At 46.9% G+C, this 18,933-nt stretch overlaps 1 protein-coding gene across 3 annotated transcripts in view; it reads right to left on the reverse strand.

Annotated features, from left to right (window-relative positions):
- The window catches only part of LOC132833633 (polyhomeotic-like protein 2), a 470,309-nt gene that overhangs the window by 71,943 nt on the left and 379,433 nt on the right, over positions 1-18,933 (reverse strand). For all 3 annotated transcript variants that reach the window (XM_060852049.1, XM_060852048.1, XM_060852047.1), the window contains exons 4-5: positions 5,431-5,508; positions 2,984-3,148 (exon numbers count right to left, since the gene is read on the reverse strand). In XM_060852049.1, coding sequence (XP_060708032.1) covers positions 2,984-3,148; positions 5,431-5,508 — 243 coding nt within the window. The remainder of the gene's footprint in view (positions 1-2,983; positions 3,149-5,430; positions 5,509-18,933) is intronic.

Below are 18,933 nucleotides of genomic sequence, written 5' to 3' on the forward strand. Positions count from 1 at the left end.
TTATAGTCCAACAGGTTTAATTGGAAGCACACTAGCTTTTGGAGCGACGGTCCTTCATCAGGTGATTCGGAGCATTGCTCTGAAAGCTAGTGTGCTTCCAATTAAACCTGTTGGACAATAACCTGATGTTGTGTGATTTTTAACTTTGTACACCCCAGTCCAACACCGGCATCTCCAAATCATTGTGACTGTAGGTCTACACAAACCAACACACGCAACCTCTCGTACCTCCCTATGTGGCTTTTCTCAAAGTACAAAGCACAATCTGAGGACTAAAGCTGGAATGAACATCTCTCTCTCTCTCTCCACACCCCACCTCCACCCCTTTCTTCATCTCCAAATACACCCAGCAATAGACAGGAGACCCAATGTATGCTAGAAAGCCCAGGCTGATCTTTCACTTCCCTTCCCCAAAGGCACAAAGGAGTATTTCCCCAACATCAGCTCCCCCAGCTCTCCTCACTGTCTTTATGTATCTTGCTCTGTGTCTTGTCTGTGTGTGTCGCATTCTCTTGTGCGTGTGCGCGTGCGTGTATCTCGCTGTCCCTGTGTTGGTGTGTGCCACTGTGCCCACCTCGCTCTCTCTCTGTGTCTGCGAGAGCGTCTCTCTCTCTCTGTGTGTCGGTGTGAGCGTGTGTCTCTCTCTCTCTCTCTCACTCACTCACTGTGTCGTACTCTCCAATTCTTACAGATTGCAAAGTGACCTGCATCGTATTGATACTCGCTCAGTGTGAGACAGATAAACAGTATAACTTTCGAATATCCATCCCAGTGAGGCTGTGAAGGGGTTTGGACAGAGTTCAATGTCGAGTGGCTGGGTTAGTACAGGAGAAATGGCCTCAGGGCTGGAACCTCTCTGTGGGAGTATCCAGAGTGAAAAACAGCTCACCTGCAATTTCACGGGTGAGTGCTGCTCGTGGGGTCTGCATTCCTGTTCCTCGCTGTCCAGGGGGCCAGGGAATATGGAGAGTAAACCAGAGAGTGTGATTGATGGATATGGAGTTCATACTCTCCTTGTCCATCACCATGTGGGTTTTTCAGCACTGGGTCACCATAGGGGCAGACATTTCCCTGACTGCGACCAAGCAGCTGAATGTCAGGGAAACACCAGCAGCTTCACTGGATCTGGAGCCTCACAGTCACTTAAGCAAAATCACAGGTAGATAGGATAGTGAAGGCGGTGTTTGGTATGTTTTCCTTTATTGGTCAGGAGTTGGGAGGTCATGTGGCAGCTGTACAGGATATTGGTGAGGCCACTTTTGGAATATTGTGTGCAATTCTGGTCTCCTTCCTATCAGAAAGATGTTGTGAAACTTGAAAGGGTTCAGAAAAGATTTACAAGAATGTTGCCAGGGTTCGAGGGTTTGAGCTACAGGGAGAGGCTGAACAGGCTGGGACTGTTTTCCCTGGAGCATCAGAAGCTGAGGGGGTGACCTTATAGAGGTTTATAAAATTATGAGGAGCATGGGTAGGGTAAATAGACAAGGCCTTTTCACTGGAGTCGGGGAGTCCAGAACTAGAGGGTGTGGATTTAGGGTGAGGGGGGCATGGTTTAATAGGGTCCTAAGGAACAACTGTTTCACTCAGAGGGTGGTGCGTGTATGGAATGAGCTGCCAGAGGATGTGGTGGAGGCTGGTACAATTACAACATTTAAAAGACATTTGGATGGGTATACGAATAGGAAGGGTTTAGAGGTACCTGGGCCAAGTGCTGGCAAATGGGACAAGGTTAATTTAGGATATCTGGTCAGCATGGACGGGTTGGACCAAAAGGTCTGTTTCCACACCGTACATCTCCCTGACTCAGTCACCACATTCCTAACCATGGCTTTGGGCTCAGTGTGGGGGTAAAGGTCCCAGCACATTTACCCAGCCAGTGCTTCCTGATCTGTACTGACCAGGAAAATCCCAGATTCTGATCCAAGCCCATGCACTCAGCTGGTCAAGTGGTCAGGGTACTCATTCAGCAGAGCCCAACGTTCCTCCATTTGGCAGGGGGATTGAACCAGCCCACACCCCAGGTGAGAGAGGAGCCCAGCCAGAAACAGGTGGTGTGGAGATGGTAGAGACGGACATCATTAACCTCCCCATGCCCGAAGTGATAATCCAGTTAAAACCGAACAAACCATGTCAACTTCAGCAGGTGCTAGGGCGTGACTAATACAGAACTGTGAGCCACCAACAAATCATCCTCCTCAGGAAGCAAGAGGGGGAGGGTCAGAGTTTCAGAAAGTGAATACTGAACTGGGCACTCACTTGTTCCTGGTTTTAGTCAGTCATTTTGAAATGGGATAGTGCTACCAAGACCACTTATTTATAACTGGCTACTATATATAAACCAAGGAGCAGGAGAATCGACATTTCGGGCATGAGCCCGGACCTGCTCCTTGGATGCTGCCTGACCTGCTGCGCTTCTCCAGCAACACATTTTTAGCTCTGATCTCCAGCATCTGCAGTCTTCACTTTCTCTTCTGATATATAAACCACCCCAAAAGCTTTGTTAATTAGACTAAGTAAATTAGCAAGTTATCATGTTGATCAGCAAACATCCTTCCAAATTATTATGGAATAGCACAGTTGGAAAACTGTTTTGGGAACAGATTACTGGAGGATCCCAGTGAATTTGCAGCTTAAATTTGATTTTGTAATTATTCATCACAGATTCACTTTCCTGTTCACTCTGTCCCATCAGAATTAATAGTGAGAATCTATGGCCAGACCGGAAACAGAAATGTTCAAACTGGAATATAATTGGGAAGAATATTAATTGACTCCCTACAGAAACGACCATAAAAAGATCAAAGGTTATAGGTGATGCTTGAATTATATGTTGCCAAGTTAATCTTCAAAGAGAATGATCTGGGGGGGTCAGAGAGCTGGTGATTAATCATCAAACACATGGGCTGTGTGTAAAGATGATGCCTGTTTGACATTGTGTTATAAATACAACACTTCTTAGAGTATGTACCAGGTTGGTGCTTACCATCTGAGCCCGGAGGTACATTTGTGCCTGGCTGGCGGTTAGTGTGGGACTGTTGGAGTTCCCCAGTAAGACAGCCTGCTGAGCAATTCCTGTAGCAGCTGCAGAGTTAACACTTTGAGCACGGCTGATCAACTGAGCAGCAGCAGGGGATGTCGCGAGGTTAATCTAAATCAAAGAAACACAAAGCCCTTCCATTAACATTTTAATGGGAAACAGAATTCAATCGCAGTGCTTTCGGAATGCCACTTCCAATGCAAATTTAAACCTCCATCCGCCCTTTCCCGGCTCTGAACTCAAACTCTCGTTCACAAACAGCTTGCACTTTCCAGAATCCATAATCCTGCCGGTGACTTCAGCAGAAAGTTGGGAAGAATGTTGTAGATGGCTGTTTAGGTAATTTGTCCAAAATCTGTCATGACAGGGGAGGGGGATTGGGTCAATTGGACTGCAGTGTCCTATGAACCAACATTGCCATCATCAGTTTCACACTTAAAGAACAGAGAAGCAGCAGGCCATTTAGCCCTTCAAGCCTGCTCGGTCGAGATTCACCCCCTCGGAGCGAAGGAATCCTCTCCCTCAGTCCTAAAAGTGACCTGACCCCTCATGCAGGGGCTGTGGCCCTGGTCCTAGATCAGGCCCTGAGGAATACTCTTCCAACAATTACCCAGCACCAATGTTATGTGCTTGATTGAGGTCACCTCTCATTCTTCTAAGCTCTGCAGAATATCACCCCCCTCTATTTAATCCTTCCATTTCCAGGATTAAATGAAATGGTGAACCTACGGTTTCATTCCCTCTTGGGCCACTGTAGTCTTCCATAAATAAGGAAATCAAAACTGCACACGATATTCCAAGTGCACTCCCATCGGTGCCCTACACGATTACAGCAGGACAGCATTGTTCCTATTCACAAATCCTCTTGTAATAAAGACCAATAGACCTCATGCCTTCTTAATTGCCTGCTTACGTGTACATTAATTATCTGTGGCTCAAACAAGGAGATGCAAAACCCCTACACAGTTCAACTCCTGTCTTTGGGAAATACTCCATAATTCTGGTTTCCCATCAAGCTGCCTAACCTCACACTTCTCTGCACTGCACTGTATTCCATTGTTACATTTCAATCCACCTCGACACATTCCCTCAAAACATCTTTGCATCTCCCTCACAACTCCCACTTCACCCTAGTTTTGCATTATCTGCAACTTGAAACCATCACTCTTAATCCCCACATAAAATCATTAAAATGGCTCCAGACTCTGGTCTGAAGTAAGATGGCAGGAAAGTTGGAGAACTCTGCAAAGTCCAAGTCATTTGCAAGAAAAAAGGTCTGGAGTCAGTGACTGACAGCCACGTTTTAAGGAGCGCTCATGGAAATATTTCATGAAAGAGGTTTGGTGAATAGGGGGCCAAGTCAGTAATGTTCATTGACCTTCTCTCCTGCAAGTGAAGGCTCCAATTCTATTGTGTGGAACAGGCTTCCCCAGACCTTTACAACAAACACAGCCCCTTAATATGTGGAGAGAAGGGGCTGGTCTGTGTTTGATAGGCAGGCGGAGAATGGGAAAGAGGACATCACCCACTCTGTAAAGTTCACACAGCTATCAAGGTCAGGGATGGTTGTGAAAAGATGTTGCTATCACATTACAAGAACCACCTGCATTGATATAGCACCCTTAATGTAAGCAAACTTTCCAAAGCACATCATAGGAGCTTTATACAAACAACCAGCCACAAAAGGATATGATAGGTCAGATCATTAAAAGCTTGGTCAAAGGAAAACCGTTTTTCAGAGTGATTTAAAGGAAGGGTGAGGTCGGTCTAGTGTAGAGAGGAATACAGAACATAGGGATGCAGCTACGGAGGACACAGCCAACTACAATGGAACAATGGAATAGAGAGCGTGGGGTGGTTGGGGGGGGGGGGCAGAGAGGAATGGCAGAGTGCAAACATCTCTATTGTCATGGGACTGGAGGAGCCAAGCAGTGGCAGACGGACTTTAAATTTAGATAAACATGAAGTGCTGCATTATGGAAAGGCAAATCACAGCAGGATGTATACACTTAATAGAGGGGGTCCTGGGGCGTGTTGCTGAGTAAAGAGACCTTGGAGTGCAGGTTCACAGTTCCTTGAAAGTGGAGTCACAGGTAGATAGAATAGTGAAAGCAGTGTTTGGTACGCTCTCTTTTATTGGTCAATGAATTGAGTATAGGAGTTGGAAGGTCATGTTGCAGCTGTACAAGACATTGGTTTGGTCACTTTTGGAATACTACATACAGTTCTGGTCTCCCTGCTGAAGGAAAGATATTGTGAAACTTGAAAGGATTCAGACAAGATTTACAGGTTTCAGGCAGTGTCCAGTTGTTGTCTGTTGGTTTGAGTTTTGCCATCTGTGTAAATAAATGCATTGTCTAGAAATCCGAGCTGCTCCATTGCTCTTTACTCACAGTAGTCTGAGAGGAGACTGGTTGCTGCGAGACATTCCCGTTCGGTGAAGATCCCTGTCTATTGGCCGCTAAACTAGCCTGAAAAAAGACAAGAGGTGAAATGATACAAGGTTTTTAAAAATTCATTCACAGGATGTGGGTGTCACTGGCTGGGCTAGAATTTATTGCCCATCACTAATTGCCCCAGAGGGCAGTTGAGAATTAATCACATTGTTATGGGTCTGGAGTCACATGTAGGCCAGACCAGGTAAGGATGGCAGTTCCCTTCCTTAAAAGGACATTAGTGAACCAGATGGGTTTTTTTTGACAATCAACAATGGATTCATAGTCATCATTATATTCTTAATTCAAAATTTTTACTGAATTCAAATTCCATCATCTGCTCTGATGAAATTCAAACCCTGGTCCTCAGAACATTACCTGGGTCTCTGGATTAAAAGTCCAGCGATAATACCACTAAAGCCACTGCCTCCTCAAATGATGATAAGGTTTCAATGGAGGCCATTTGGCCCAATAAGCCTGATCCACTATTCAATAAGGTAATTGGCTAATCAGATTGTGGCTTTAATGACACATTCCTGCCCATTCTCCATACCCTGAACTCCTTTATCAATCAAAACTCTGTCTAATCTGGCCTTAGATCTATTTAATGATCCAACCTGCACTGCTCTCCGGGAGTAGAGAACCTAAGACAAACATCGAGGAAAGAACTTCCTCCTCATTTCACTCTTAAACAGGAGATCCCTTATTTGGAAACTGCTCCCATGGTTCCAGACTCTTCCGTGAAAGGAAATACTCTGAGCATCTAGGCCACCACAGAATCTTTCCCCTTTTAATAAGAGCTGGAGCTGCCCATCTCAAACAACAAGGTGCCACACCCCAAGGAATGCTTTCTCCCCTAGTCTCATCTCCTTTGCTGGTGGACATACTGACAGAGCTCAGAAACATAAATTAATCTCCACACAGCTGATCATCGTCTGACTCCTGCAGAGTCTAGGCCCTGGAGAGCAGGAGGTTTCACTTATGTGGGATATACCATCAGCTGCAGCTTAATTTCCACTTTATTTCAAAAACACAAAATGACCTGTCAACAAGTGGAAATGGTTTCCAGATTAGTGCAGGTTAGTCTCCTGTCGCTTTCTAAAGTCTGCAGCAATTAAAATCATTTGCGGTTAAAACCATTTCAGTTTCTAACAGGAAGCTAGAAAGTGAGAATAAAAACTGCAGAGAAAGTGACACTTTAAAGTATAAAAACACAAATGAAACATTGCTCAAAGGATTCTGAAAGATATAGCTCACTCAAGTTGTATGCAGGACACAAACCAAATGCACTTTGACTTCATTGTTCACAGAGAGAAAACAAGGTCCCCCCATATCATTTCACTCTCAGGATGATGGCATCGCTGGCTGGGCCAGTATTTATTGCCCATCCCTAATTACCCAGAGGGCAGCTGGGAGTCAACCACATTGTGGTGGGCCAGCAGTCACGTGTAGGCCAGGCCAGGCCAGGTAAGGATGGCAGTGTCCTTCCCGAAAGGACATCAGTGATCCAGATGGGTTTTTCCAACAATTGACAATGGATTCATGGTCATCATTAGACTCTTAACTTTGGATTTTTATTGAAGTCAAATTCCATCATACACCAATGGCAGGATTCAAGGCAGGATTCAAACCCAGGTCCCAGAACATTACCTGGGCCTCCAGATTAACAGCCCAGCAATAATACCACTTGGCTATCGCCTCCCCTAAAACACTGAGCATTAAATTACTTAGGCAATAAAAGGATGAGGAAGGTGGGAAAATGAATATCCAAGGATATTCTATATGTAGAGGGATAGACAAAAGGTAAAAAGGTGTTGAGATAGCACTGCTCATAGAGGAGGACATTGGTAACAGGGGATCATTGATCAAATAATCATGGTACAGAATCAGTTTGAGTGCATCTAAGAAACAAAGGGAAAGCAAATGCTTTTGAGAATAAACATACAACACAAAACTACAGCATGAATGGTAGGCACACTGTAAATCAGGGAATTAGAAATTCATGTATCGTGGGTGAAACAGGAATAATAGGTGACCTCAGTTTGTATATAGACTGGGTTAAACAAGTCCGTATGGAGCTTTCGAGGATGAATTCTGGAATGTGCACAACATGAAAAATTATATTGAGGAGTCACCGAGACATCGGGTGACCTGGTGAGCCACGAGAGAAGGATAATCAATAACCCTTACTGTAGAGGAGTGTTTTGGAGATAACCATATTATAAGACCATAAGACATAGGAGTGGAAGTAAGGCCATTCAGCCCATCGAGTCCACTCCACCATTCAATCATGGCTGATGGGCATTTCAACTCCACTTCTGCAAATGTGTTGCTGGTCAAAGCACAGCAGGTTAGGCAGCATCTCAGGAATAGAGAATTCGACGTTTCGAGCATAAGCCCTTCATCAGGAATAAGAGAGAGAGAGCCAAGCAGGCTGAGATAAAAGGTAGGGAGGAGGGACTAGGGGGAGGGGCGATGGAGGTGGGATAGGTGGAAGGAGGTCAAGGTGAGGGTGATAGGCCGGAGTGGGGTGGGGGCGGAGAGGTCAGGAAGAGGATTGCAGGTTAGGAGGGCGGTGCTGAGTTGAGGGAGCCGACTGAGACAAGGTGGGGGGAGGGGAAATGAGGAAGCTGGAGAAATCTGAATTCATACCTTGTGGTTGGAGGGTTCCCAGGCGGAAGATGAGGCGCTCCTCCTCCAGCCGTCGTGTAGTTGTGTTCTGCCGGTGGAGGAGTCCAAGGACCTGCATGTCCTCGGTGGAGTGGGAGGGGGAGTTAAAGTGTTGAGCCACGGGGTGATTGGGTTGGTTGGTTCGGGCGGCCCAGAGGTGTTCTCTGAAGCGTTCCGCAAGTAAGCGGCCTGTCTCACCAATATAGAGGAGGCCACATCGGGTGCAGTGGATGCAATAGATGATGTGTGTGGAGGTACAGGTGAACTTGTGGTGGATATGGAAGGATCCCTTGGGGCCTTGGAGGGAAGTGAGTGTGGAGGTGTGGGCGCAAGTTTTACATTTCCTGTGGTTGCAGGGGAAGGTGCCGGGGGTGGAGGTTGGGTTGGTGGGGGGTGTGGATCTGACAAGGGAGTCACGAAGGGAGTGGTCCTTGCGGAACGCTGATAGGGGAGGGGAGGGAAATATATCCTTGGTGGTGGGGTCCGTTTGGAGGTGGCGGAAATGGCGGCGGATAATACGTTGTATGCGCAGGTTGGTGGGGTGGTAGGTGAGAACCAGTGGGGTTCTGTCTTGGTGGCGGTTGGAGGAGCGGGGCTCAAGGGCGGAGGAGCGGGAAGTGGAGGAGATGCGGTGGAGGGCATCGTCGATCACGTCTGGGGGGAATCTGCGGTCCTTGAAGAAGGAGGCCATCTGGGCTGTGCGGTGTTGGAATTGGTCCTCCTGGGAGCAGATGCGGCAGAGACGAAGGAATTGGGAATATGGGATGGCGTTTTTACAGGGGGCAGGGTGGGAGGAGGTGTAGTCCAGGTAGCTGTGGGAGTCAGTCGGTTTATAATAGATGTCTGTGTTGAGTCGGTCGCCCGAGATAGAAATGGAAAGGTCTAGGAAGGGGAGGGAGGAGTCTGAGACAGTCCAGGTGAATTTCAGGTCGGGATGGAAGGTGTTAGTAAAGTTGATGAACTGTTCAACCTCCTCGTGGGAGCACGAGGCAGCGCCGATACAGTCATCGATGTAGCGGAGGAAAAGGTGGGGGGTGGTGCCAGTGTAGTTGCGGAAGATGGACTGTTCCACATATCCTACGAAGAGGCAGGCATAGCTGGGGCCCATGCGGGTGCCCATGGCAACTCCTTTAGTTTGGAGGAAGTGGGAGGATTGAAAAGAGAAGTTATTCAGGGTGAGGACCAGTTCAGTCAGTCGAAGGAGGGTGTCAGTGGAAGGGTACTGGTTGGTGCGGCGGGAAAGGAAGAAGCGGAGGGCTTTGAGTCCTTCGTGATGGGGGATGGAGGTGTACAGGGACTGGATGTCCATCGTGAAGATAAGGCGTTGGGGACCGGGGAAGCGAAAATCCTGGAGGAGGTGGAGGGCGTGGGTGGTGTCCCGAACGTAGGTGGGGAGTTCTTGGACTAAAGGGGACAGGACCGTGTCGAGGTATTGGGAGATGAGTTCGGTGGGGCAGGAGCAGGCTGAGACAATGGGTCGGCCGGGGCAGGCAGGTTTGTGGATTTTGGGCAGGAGGTAGAAACGGGCGGTGCGGGGTTGTGGGACTATGAGGTTGGAGGCGGTGGATGGGAGATCCCCTGAGGTGATGAGGTCCTGGATGGTCTGGGAGATGATGGTTTGGTGGTGGGAGTTTTGACAGGACCGTGTCGAGGTATTGGGAGATGAGTTCGGTGGGGCAGGAGCAGGCTGAGACAATGGGTCGGCCGGGGCAGGCAGGTTTGTGGATTTTGGGCAGGAGGTAGAAACGGGCGGTGCGGGGTTGTGGGACTATGAGGTTGGAGGCGGTGGATGGGAGATCCCCTGAGGTGATGAGGTCCTGGATGGTCTGGGAGATGATGGTTTGGTGGTGGGAGTTTTGATAGGACCGTGTCGAGGTATTGGGAGATGAGTTCGGTGGGGCAGGAGCAGGCTGAGACAATGGGTCGGCCGGGGCAGGCAGGTTTGTGGATTTTGGGCAGGAGGTAGAAACGGGCGGTGCGGGGTTGTGGGACTATGAGGTTGGAGGCGGTGGATGGGAGATCCCCTGAGGTGATGAGGTCCTGGATGGTCTGGGAGATAGATTTCAACTCCACTTACCAGCATTCTCCCTGTAGCCCTTAATTCCTCATGACATCAAGAATCTATCAATCTCTGCCTTGAAGACATTTAGCGTCCCGGCCTCCACTGCACTCTGCGGCAATGAATTCCACAGGCCCACCACACTCTGGCTGAAGAAATGTCTCTGCATTTCTGTTGTGAATTGACCCCCTCTAATTTTAAGGCTGTGTCCACGGGTCCTAGTCTCCTCGCCTAACGGAAAAAATTTCCAAGCGTTCACCCTTTCCAAGCCAACATGACAGAATTTTACACAAAGCTTGCATGTGATATACTTCTTCCTAAAATGTGCACCTTAAAATTTGAGCCAAGGAATCTATGGGAGTATGACAACACAAGAGCACCTCATCTTCTGCCTAGGAACCCTCAAACCAAAGGGATGAACTCAGATTTTTCCAGTTTCATTTCTCCTCCCCCCACCTTGTCTCAGTCAAATCCCTCGAACTCAGCACAGCCTTCTTAACCTGCAATCTTCTTCCTGACCTCTCTGTCCCCACCCCCACTCCGGCCTATCACCCTCATCTTGACCTCCTTCCACCTATCACATTTCCAATGCCCCTCCCCCAAGTCCCTCCTCCCTACCTTTTATCTTAGCCTGCTGGACACACTTTCCTCATTCCTGAAGAAGGGCTCATGCCCGAAACGTCGATTCTCCTGCACCTTGGATGCTGCCTGACCTGCTGCGCTTTTTCAGCAACACATTTTCAGCTCTGATCTCCAGCATCTGCAGTCCTCACTTTCTCCCCCAACACATTGGGTAGGATAGGTTGAAAAAGTACACAAAAGATTGACTAGGCAATGGCCAGTAATTAAAGAAATGCAACAAGGTCTAGAACAGATATCCATTTCTCAAATACCCAATGGAAGAAAAGTGATTCACTGTGGCTAATGAAAAGTTAATGATTGCGTTAGATCAACAGAAGATATATAGAAGGATGTCATAAATAGTAATAAGCCTGAGGATGGAGTATTTCGGGATCGAAAGTGGAGTGTGGGGGCGGGGGGGGCAAGAAACTGACAAGAAATTGGAAATGAGAACATGAATACAAGTCAGCAAGGGGTATAAAAGAGGACTGCAAATCATTGACCAACATGAATCCTATGTCCTTTCACATGTGGGCCCATTAAAGATGGGCCACTTGGAGAGACTAGACAGTTAATTTGCTGTCTGCACAGAAGAGATGGAAAATCTCCAAGAATTAAAATAGTTGAGAGCAATGTGAACATAAAACATTCAACTTCTTGAGCAATGGCACCTTCAAATCCTCCCACATCATCTCTTTCAATAGATGAAGAAATGAGAATCAAAAGGAAGAGTGATCAATGGTAAACCAATCTACTACTCAATGATCACTTGAGAAATAAGATCTCTTACAGAGATGGCATGGACTGCTTGTGTGTGCATGTCCAGTATTTGTGAGCTGAAGAGAAACCGAGAGAATGGAGTAAAGTCACTATAGGCTGACCAGACCACAAAGCTGCTCTCTCATTGGTGAGAAACACCTGGTTGTGGTTTATCCTGAGGGTCACCATGAGGAGCAAGGATGAGGCAAGCCTTTGATAGTAATCTCAACCGGCATGGGAACTGAACCTGCACTACTGGCATCACGCTGCATTGTAAACCAGCCATCCAACCAACCGAGCTAACTGACTGAACAAACCGGACTGAAAGGCCAGTTTCTATGCTCATAAATACTTTTAAAATCCCATCTCTTTACTTCACTTGCCAAACCAAGATGGCAAAGATCACTGGACTCAAAACGTTAACTTGCATTCTCTCTCCACAGACGCTATCAGACCTGCTGAGTTTCTCCAGCAGTGTTTGCATTTCAGATCTCCAGCATCAGCTGTTCTTTGTTTTATATGAAGATGAAACTATTACTGATTTTACTTTTCCACAATGGTCCTGAAGACGGTGCCACCCAGAGACACAAGGAAACACCCGAGAGACTGGATCGGAGAGGATATATAAACAAAGGAACATTGTAAAACAAATTTTGGAGGTGCGTCACTGGACCAGAAACATTAACTCTGCTTTTTCTCCACAGATGCTGCCAGACCTGCAGAGTTTCTCCAGCAGTTTGAGTGTTTATAATACTGAAAGAGCTCTGGCCTCTCTAATCCCAGAGAGATTACCTGCAGCATCTTATCCATAACCTCAATAATACTGAGCAACTTCAGCAAAGTATCAGGGACAGTGCTGGGGGCAGGCAAGAGATAACAGTGAGACAGAAATAAAAGCAAAATTTAATAGGCACTGTACAAACCTTCAAGAAGTGTAAAGCACACAAACTGCGAGGTATTAAACCTGTACACTTCACGCTGTGCGAGTTTACAAGAAATGCGCTTTGTCTCCATGTCACACTGACCTATCCCACTCCAAATCTCTGAGGAATCCAGCTGCTATCGATTTGCTCAGGAATAATGACTGTGTTATTGGCAATCTACTGCAGCTGGTCCTGCTCTGACCTTCCTTCCAGAGGTCGCATTACTTGCTGTTGAGGAAGTTGCAAGCATTTAAGATTTCCGAACACTCCACCTGCCCTGCACTCTCAATGGTCACATCTGCTGCTTTGCCTGGCCAGAGAGATCACTGTCTATTCACTGCCTGCATTAAACCCTCCTCTGCACATGTACCACGTCTCAAATACTGGGTGCAGCTTTGCTCTCTATTTAAGGAAAGGTGCACACGCTTTGGAGGTAATTCAAAGGATGTTTATTAAATTAGTAGAAGGCAGTGTATTGTCAATGATGGAGATTGAAACATCAATGAAATGGAAAAACTCAACGAGTCTGGCAGCATCTGTGGAAAGAGAAGCCAAAGTTAAAGCTTCAAGTCTTCTGAATGCACAGACACACCAGACCTGAAACATGAGACCATAAGACATAGAAGCGGAAGTAAGGCCTTTCGGCCCATCGAGTCCACTCCGCCATTCAATCATGGCTGATGGGCATTTCAACTCCACTTACCCGCATTCTCCCGGTAGCCCTTAATTCCTTGTGATATCAAGAATTTATCAATCTCTGCCTTGAAGACATTTAGCGTCCTGGCCTCCACTGCACTCTGCGGCAATGAATTCCACTGGCCCACCACTCTCTGGCTGAAGAAATGTCTTCGCATTTTTGTTCTGAATGGACCCCCTCTAATTTTAAGGCTGTGTCCATGGGTCCTAGTCTCCTCTCCTAACGGAAACAATTTCCTAGCGTCCACCCTTTCCAAGCCATACATTATCTTGTAAGTTTCTATTAAATCTCACCTTAACTTTCTAAACTCCAATGAGTACAATCCCAGGATCTTCAGCCGTTCCTCGTATGTTAGATCTACCATTCCAGGGATCATCCGTGTGAATCTCCGCTGGACACGCTCCAGTGCCAGTATGTCCTTCCTGAGGTGTGGGGACCAAAACTGGACACAGTACTCCAAATGGGGCCTAACCAGAGCTTTATAAAGTCTCAGTAGCACAACGGTGCTTTTATATTCCAACCCTCTTGAGATAAATGACAACATTGCATTCACTTTCTTAATCACGGACTAAACCTGCATGTGTACCTTTAGAGAATCCTCGACTAGCACTCCCAGATCCCTTTGTACTTTGGCTTTATGAATTTTCTCACCGTTTAGAAAGTAGTCTATGCTTGTATTCTTTTTTCCAAAGTGCAAGACCTCGCATTTGCTCACGTTGAATTCCATCAGCCATTTCCTGGACCACTCTCCCAAACTGTCTAGATCCTTCTGCAGCCTCCCCACTTCCTCAGTACTACCTGCCTGTCCACCTAACTTCGTATCATCGGCAAACTTCACTAGAATGCCCCCAGTCCCTTCATCCAGATCATTAATATATAATGTGAACAGCTGTGGCCCCAACACTGAACCCTGTGGGACACCGCTTGTCACCGGCTGCCATTCCGAAAAAGAACCTTTTATCCCAACTCTCTGCCTTCTGTCAGACAGCCAATCCTCAATCCATGCCAGTAGCTCACCTCGAACACCATCGGCTCTCACCTTACTCAGCAGCCTCCTGTGTGGCACCTTATCAAAGGCCTTTTGGAAGTCGAGATAGACCACATCCACTGGGTTTCCCTGGTCTAACCTACTTGTCACCTCTTCAAAGAATTCTAACAGGTTTGTCAGGCACGACCTCCCCTTACTAAATCCAAAGAGTCAGAGATATACGCATGGAAACAGACCCTTCAATCCAACTTGTCTATGTTGACCAGATATCCTAAATTAATGTAGTCCCATTTGCCAGCACCTGCCCCATATCCCTTGAAACCCTTCCTATTCATATACCCGTCTAGATGCCTTTTAAATATTGTAATTGTACCAACCTTCACCACTCCCCCCGATAGCTCATTCCATACACTTATCACCCTTTGCATAAAAAGGTTGCCTCTTAGATCGCTTAAATCTCTCCCCTTTCACCCTAAACCTATGCCCACTAGTTCTGGACTCCCTCACCCCAGGGAAAATACCTTAGCTATTTACCCAATCAATGCCCTTCATGATTTTATAAACCTCTATAAGGTCACCCTTCAGCCTCCGAAGGTCTAGGGAAAACAGCCCCAGCCTATTCAGCCTCTCCCTGTAGCTCAAATCCTCCCACCCTGGCAAAATCCTTGTAAATCTTTTCTGAACCCTTTCAAGTTTATGTATTGAGATGTTGAAAGATTGTTAGCAGACAGGAAACTGTCTTTTTCAAGTTGTGCATTTCCATCTTGAACTTCACCCCTGGAGACCAGTGAAGGCCCAGTTTAATGTTTTATCTGAAAGCCAGCACCTCAGATAGAGTAGCACCCTGTCAGTACTGCATGCAAACATTGACATCAGTCTGCATTCAAAAGCAATTGTTTTGTCATCAGTTGAAAAATCACTGGTGATTAACAGGCTGGGGCTGTTTTCTCTGGAGTGTCGGAGGCTGAGGGGTGACCTTATAGAGGTTTACAAAATTATGAGGGGCATGGATAGGATAAATAGGCAAAGTCTTTTCCCTAGGGTCAGGGAGTCCAGAACTAGAGGGCATAGGTTTAGGGCGAGAGGGGAAAGATATAAAAAGAGACCTAATGGGCAACATTTTCATGCAGAGGGTGGTACGTGCATGGAATGAACTGATGTGGTGGAGGCTGGTACAATTGCAACATTTAAGAGGCATTTGGATGGGTATATCAATAGGAAGGGTTTGGAGGGATATGGGCTAGGTGCTGGCAGGTGGGACTAGATTGGGTTGGGATATCTGGTCAGCATGGACGGGTTGGACCGAAGGGTCTGTTTCTATGCTGTACATCTCTATGACTCTATAATAAAAAAGAAAATAATTTTAGCTCAAGCAGCAGCACCCACAGCTTTGATTGGACACCTAATATCCCCAGTCCCCCAACTCAGTGACTGACACAATACAGCATAAAACCCAGGATTTTTCCACCCCTCTTGCAGGTCCGAAGGTGATTATATTGGACTTGAAATGTTGGTTCTCTTTCTATCCACAGATACTGATCTTCTCCAGTACTTTGTATTTAGTTTAGTTTAGTTAAATATGCAAGGAGCTGTACGGATAGCCTTATGATCACTTTTGAATTCTAATGATCATTTTCACCACATTAGCAGGACATGATTGCTTTTGATCAAATTTAAATGCTTTGATGATGCACAATCTAGGAGGATCATGAAGGTATAACATTTTAACGTATGTAAAATAACACTCATTAAAAGCATACAAAAACCATTCCAAAGGACCCCACTTGTTGATACGAAATGATACATTGATTATTTTCAACACAAATGGCCTAATGATGAGATTTTGGCTGGGTATATTGTGCACAGACTTGGGCACCTTGCTTCAGTATGAGATGTTGGTGACGTTACAGGTTGAAGGAATGAGAAACCTCCGTGGCGAGGATAGATCAGAGAGATGGGAGAGGGAAGGCTGACAGGAGATTAGATAGGGGTTTTAAAATCATGAAGGGGATGGAGAGAATAGGGCGAAACTGTTCTTGCTTGTAATTGGCTCATCAGAGGGCGCATATTTAAAGTGATTTCCAAAATATACAAATATAAAAATGAGAAAAAATGTTATTATGCAGCAAGTAGTTAGGGTCTGGAATGCATTGCCTGGAAATGTGGTGGAGGCAGGTTCAGTTGAGACATTGGATGGTTATTTAGATAGAAACACTGCACAGTGGGAAAGACAGGAAAGTGGCACCAGATCATGAAGCTCACTCAAAGAGCATGAACAAGCACAATGGGTCAAATGGTCTTCTACAACACTGTAACAAATTGGAGGTTCTGTGAATGCAAATCAGTGTCAATATGTTCCATCTGAAAAATTAGATGATTATTCTCTGGAGTCTGAGCCAGAGACAAGAACTAACTGTTTTTAGACAGCACGGTGGCTCAGTGGTTAGCACTGCTGCCTCACAGTGCCACGGATCCTTAGCCTCAGGTGACTGTCTGTGTGGAGTCTACGTGGGTGTCTTCTGGGTGCTCCAGTTCCCTCCCACAATCCAAAGATGTGAAGGTTAGGGTGGATTGGCCATGCTAAATTGCCCCATAGCATCCTGGAATGTGTAGGTTAGTTGCATTAGTCAGGGATAAAGGTAGAGTAATAGGGTAGGTGAATGGGTTTAGGTGGGATAGTCTGAGTGTTGGTGTGGGTTTGTTGGCCCAAAGGGCCTGTTTCCACACAGTAGGGATTCTAGGACTTTGAGGGGTATGGGCTAATCGTAGGAAAATGGGACTAGTTCAATTTAGGAAACCTGGTCAGAACGGAGGAGTTGGGCCAAAGGGCCTGTTTCCGTGCTGTAGGACACTAACTACTGAATTAAAGTTGGTCATTCAACTTTTGTCCAGTTTTGGGCTCAAACATCTGCAAGAGAACAGAGGTAATAAAAAAATCCATCTCCATCTGTGATATTACTGTTGCTCTATATCGAAGTGTGACACTTTCTGCTGCGCCATACATGTAATAAAGGTCAACGTTATCATTTATATTGCTAACAGTACACAGAAATTCTCTGCTCTAAACACTTCCTGCAATAACAGTACTGTTCTTAAGTGTCAGGATTTGGAGGTGATGCACACTCCCTGCATAGAGACGTTTGACAGGAATGGTTTCTAATACAAGGCTGGATTAGTTCAGCTCACGTACCTTGCCCTCCTCCTTGAGAAAACATCATTTTGTGCTAGGATTACAGTTATTGTCACAAATAGCATCATAAATATTACTAAAGATAATATTTTTAAAACCGCTCACGCTTACAATACCATAGAAACGTGACAAGCTGTGCTCCACATCAATGTCCTGATCGAAAAGGTAATGAGATTTTCTCAGAGTTGCTAATACAGCTCGTCATAGCGGACTCTGCTAAAGATTTCAGTCCCCTGTGAGTCCCTTGGTTCACAAATGGATGAATTAGTGATGAGAAAGGGAAATATTACAAGTCAAACAGTGTTCCCTCTTTAAGTGATTGCTCCAACTCAACCAGAGCTCAGCTGGTGGATACACCGATGGCTGTGGAACCAAGGTTAGGAACCAGGAATCTACAGCAGCACCCTGGTGCATTACTGGTTTGTGATGCACCCATCTGAGGGGACCATGAAGGATTCTCCTTCTGAACTTCTCCCCTTACCTGAGGCATGGTGACCCTCAGTCTAAATCACTCTCAGTCTTCTCTCTCGAATGAGAGCGCAGACCTATGGTCCAACAGCACTATCGCTGCAAATGTGTTGCTGGTCAAAGCACAGCAGGTTAGGCAGCATCTCAGGAATAGAGAATTCGACGTTTCGAGCATAAGCCCTTCATCAGGAATAAGAGAGAGAGAGCCAAGCCGGCTAAGATAAAAGGTAGGGAGGAGGGACTAGGGGGAGGGGCGATGGAGGTGGGATAGGTGGAAGGAGGTCAAGGTGAGGGTGATAGGCCGGAGTGGGGTGGGGGCGGAGAGGTCAGGAAGAGGATTGCAGGTTAGGAGGGCGGTGCTGAGTTGAGGGAACCGACTGAGACAAGGTGGGGGGAGGGGAAATGAGGAAGCTGGAGAAATCTGAATTCATACCTTGTGGTTGGAGGGTTCCCAGGCGGAAGATGAGGCGCTCCTCCTCCAGCCGTCGTGTAGTTGTGTTCTGCCGGTGGAGGAGTCCAAGGACCTGCATGTCCTCGGTGGAGTGGGAGGGGGAGTTAAAGTGTTGAGCCACGGGGTGATTGGGTTGGTTGGTTCGGGCGGCCCAGAGGTGTTCTCTGAAGCGTTCCGCAAGTAAGCGGCCTGTCTCACCAATATAGAGGAGGCCACATCGGGTGCAGCGGATGCAATAGATGATGTGTGTGGAGGTACAGGTGAACTTGTGGCGGATATGGAAGGATCCCTTAGGGCCTTGGAGGGAAGTGAGTGTGGAGGTGTGGGCGCAAGTTTTACATTTCCTGCGGTTGCAGGGGAAGGTGCCGGGGGTGGAGGTTGGGTTGGTGGGGGGTGTGGATCTGACAAGGGAGTCACGAAGGGAGTGGTCCTTGCGGAACGCTGATAGGGGAGGGGAGGGAAATATATCCTTGGTGGTGGGGTCCGTTTGGAGGTGGCGGAAATGGCGGCGGATAATACGTTGTATGCGCAGGTTGGTGGGGTGGTAGGTGAGAACCAGTGGGGTTCTGTCTTGGTGGCGGTTGGAGGAGCGGGGCTCAAGGGCGGAGGAGCGGGAAGTGGAGGAGATGCGGTGG

Source organism: Hemiscyllium ocellatum, chromosome 37, assembly GCF_020745735.1.
Source record: "Hemiscyllium ocellatum isolate sHemOce1 chromosome 37, sHemOce1.pat.X.cur, whole genome shotgun sequence".
NCBI lineage: Eukaryota > Metazoa > Chordata > Chondrichthyes > Orectolobiformes > Hemiscylliidae > Hemiscyllium > Hemiscyllium ocellatum.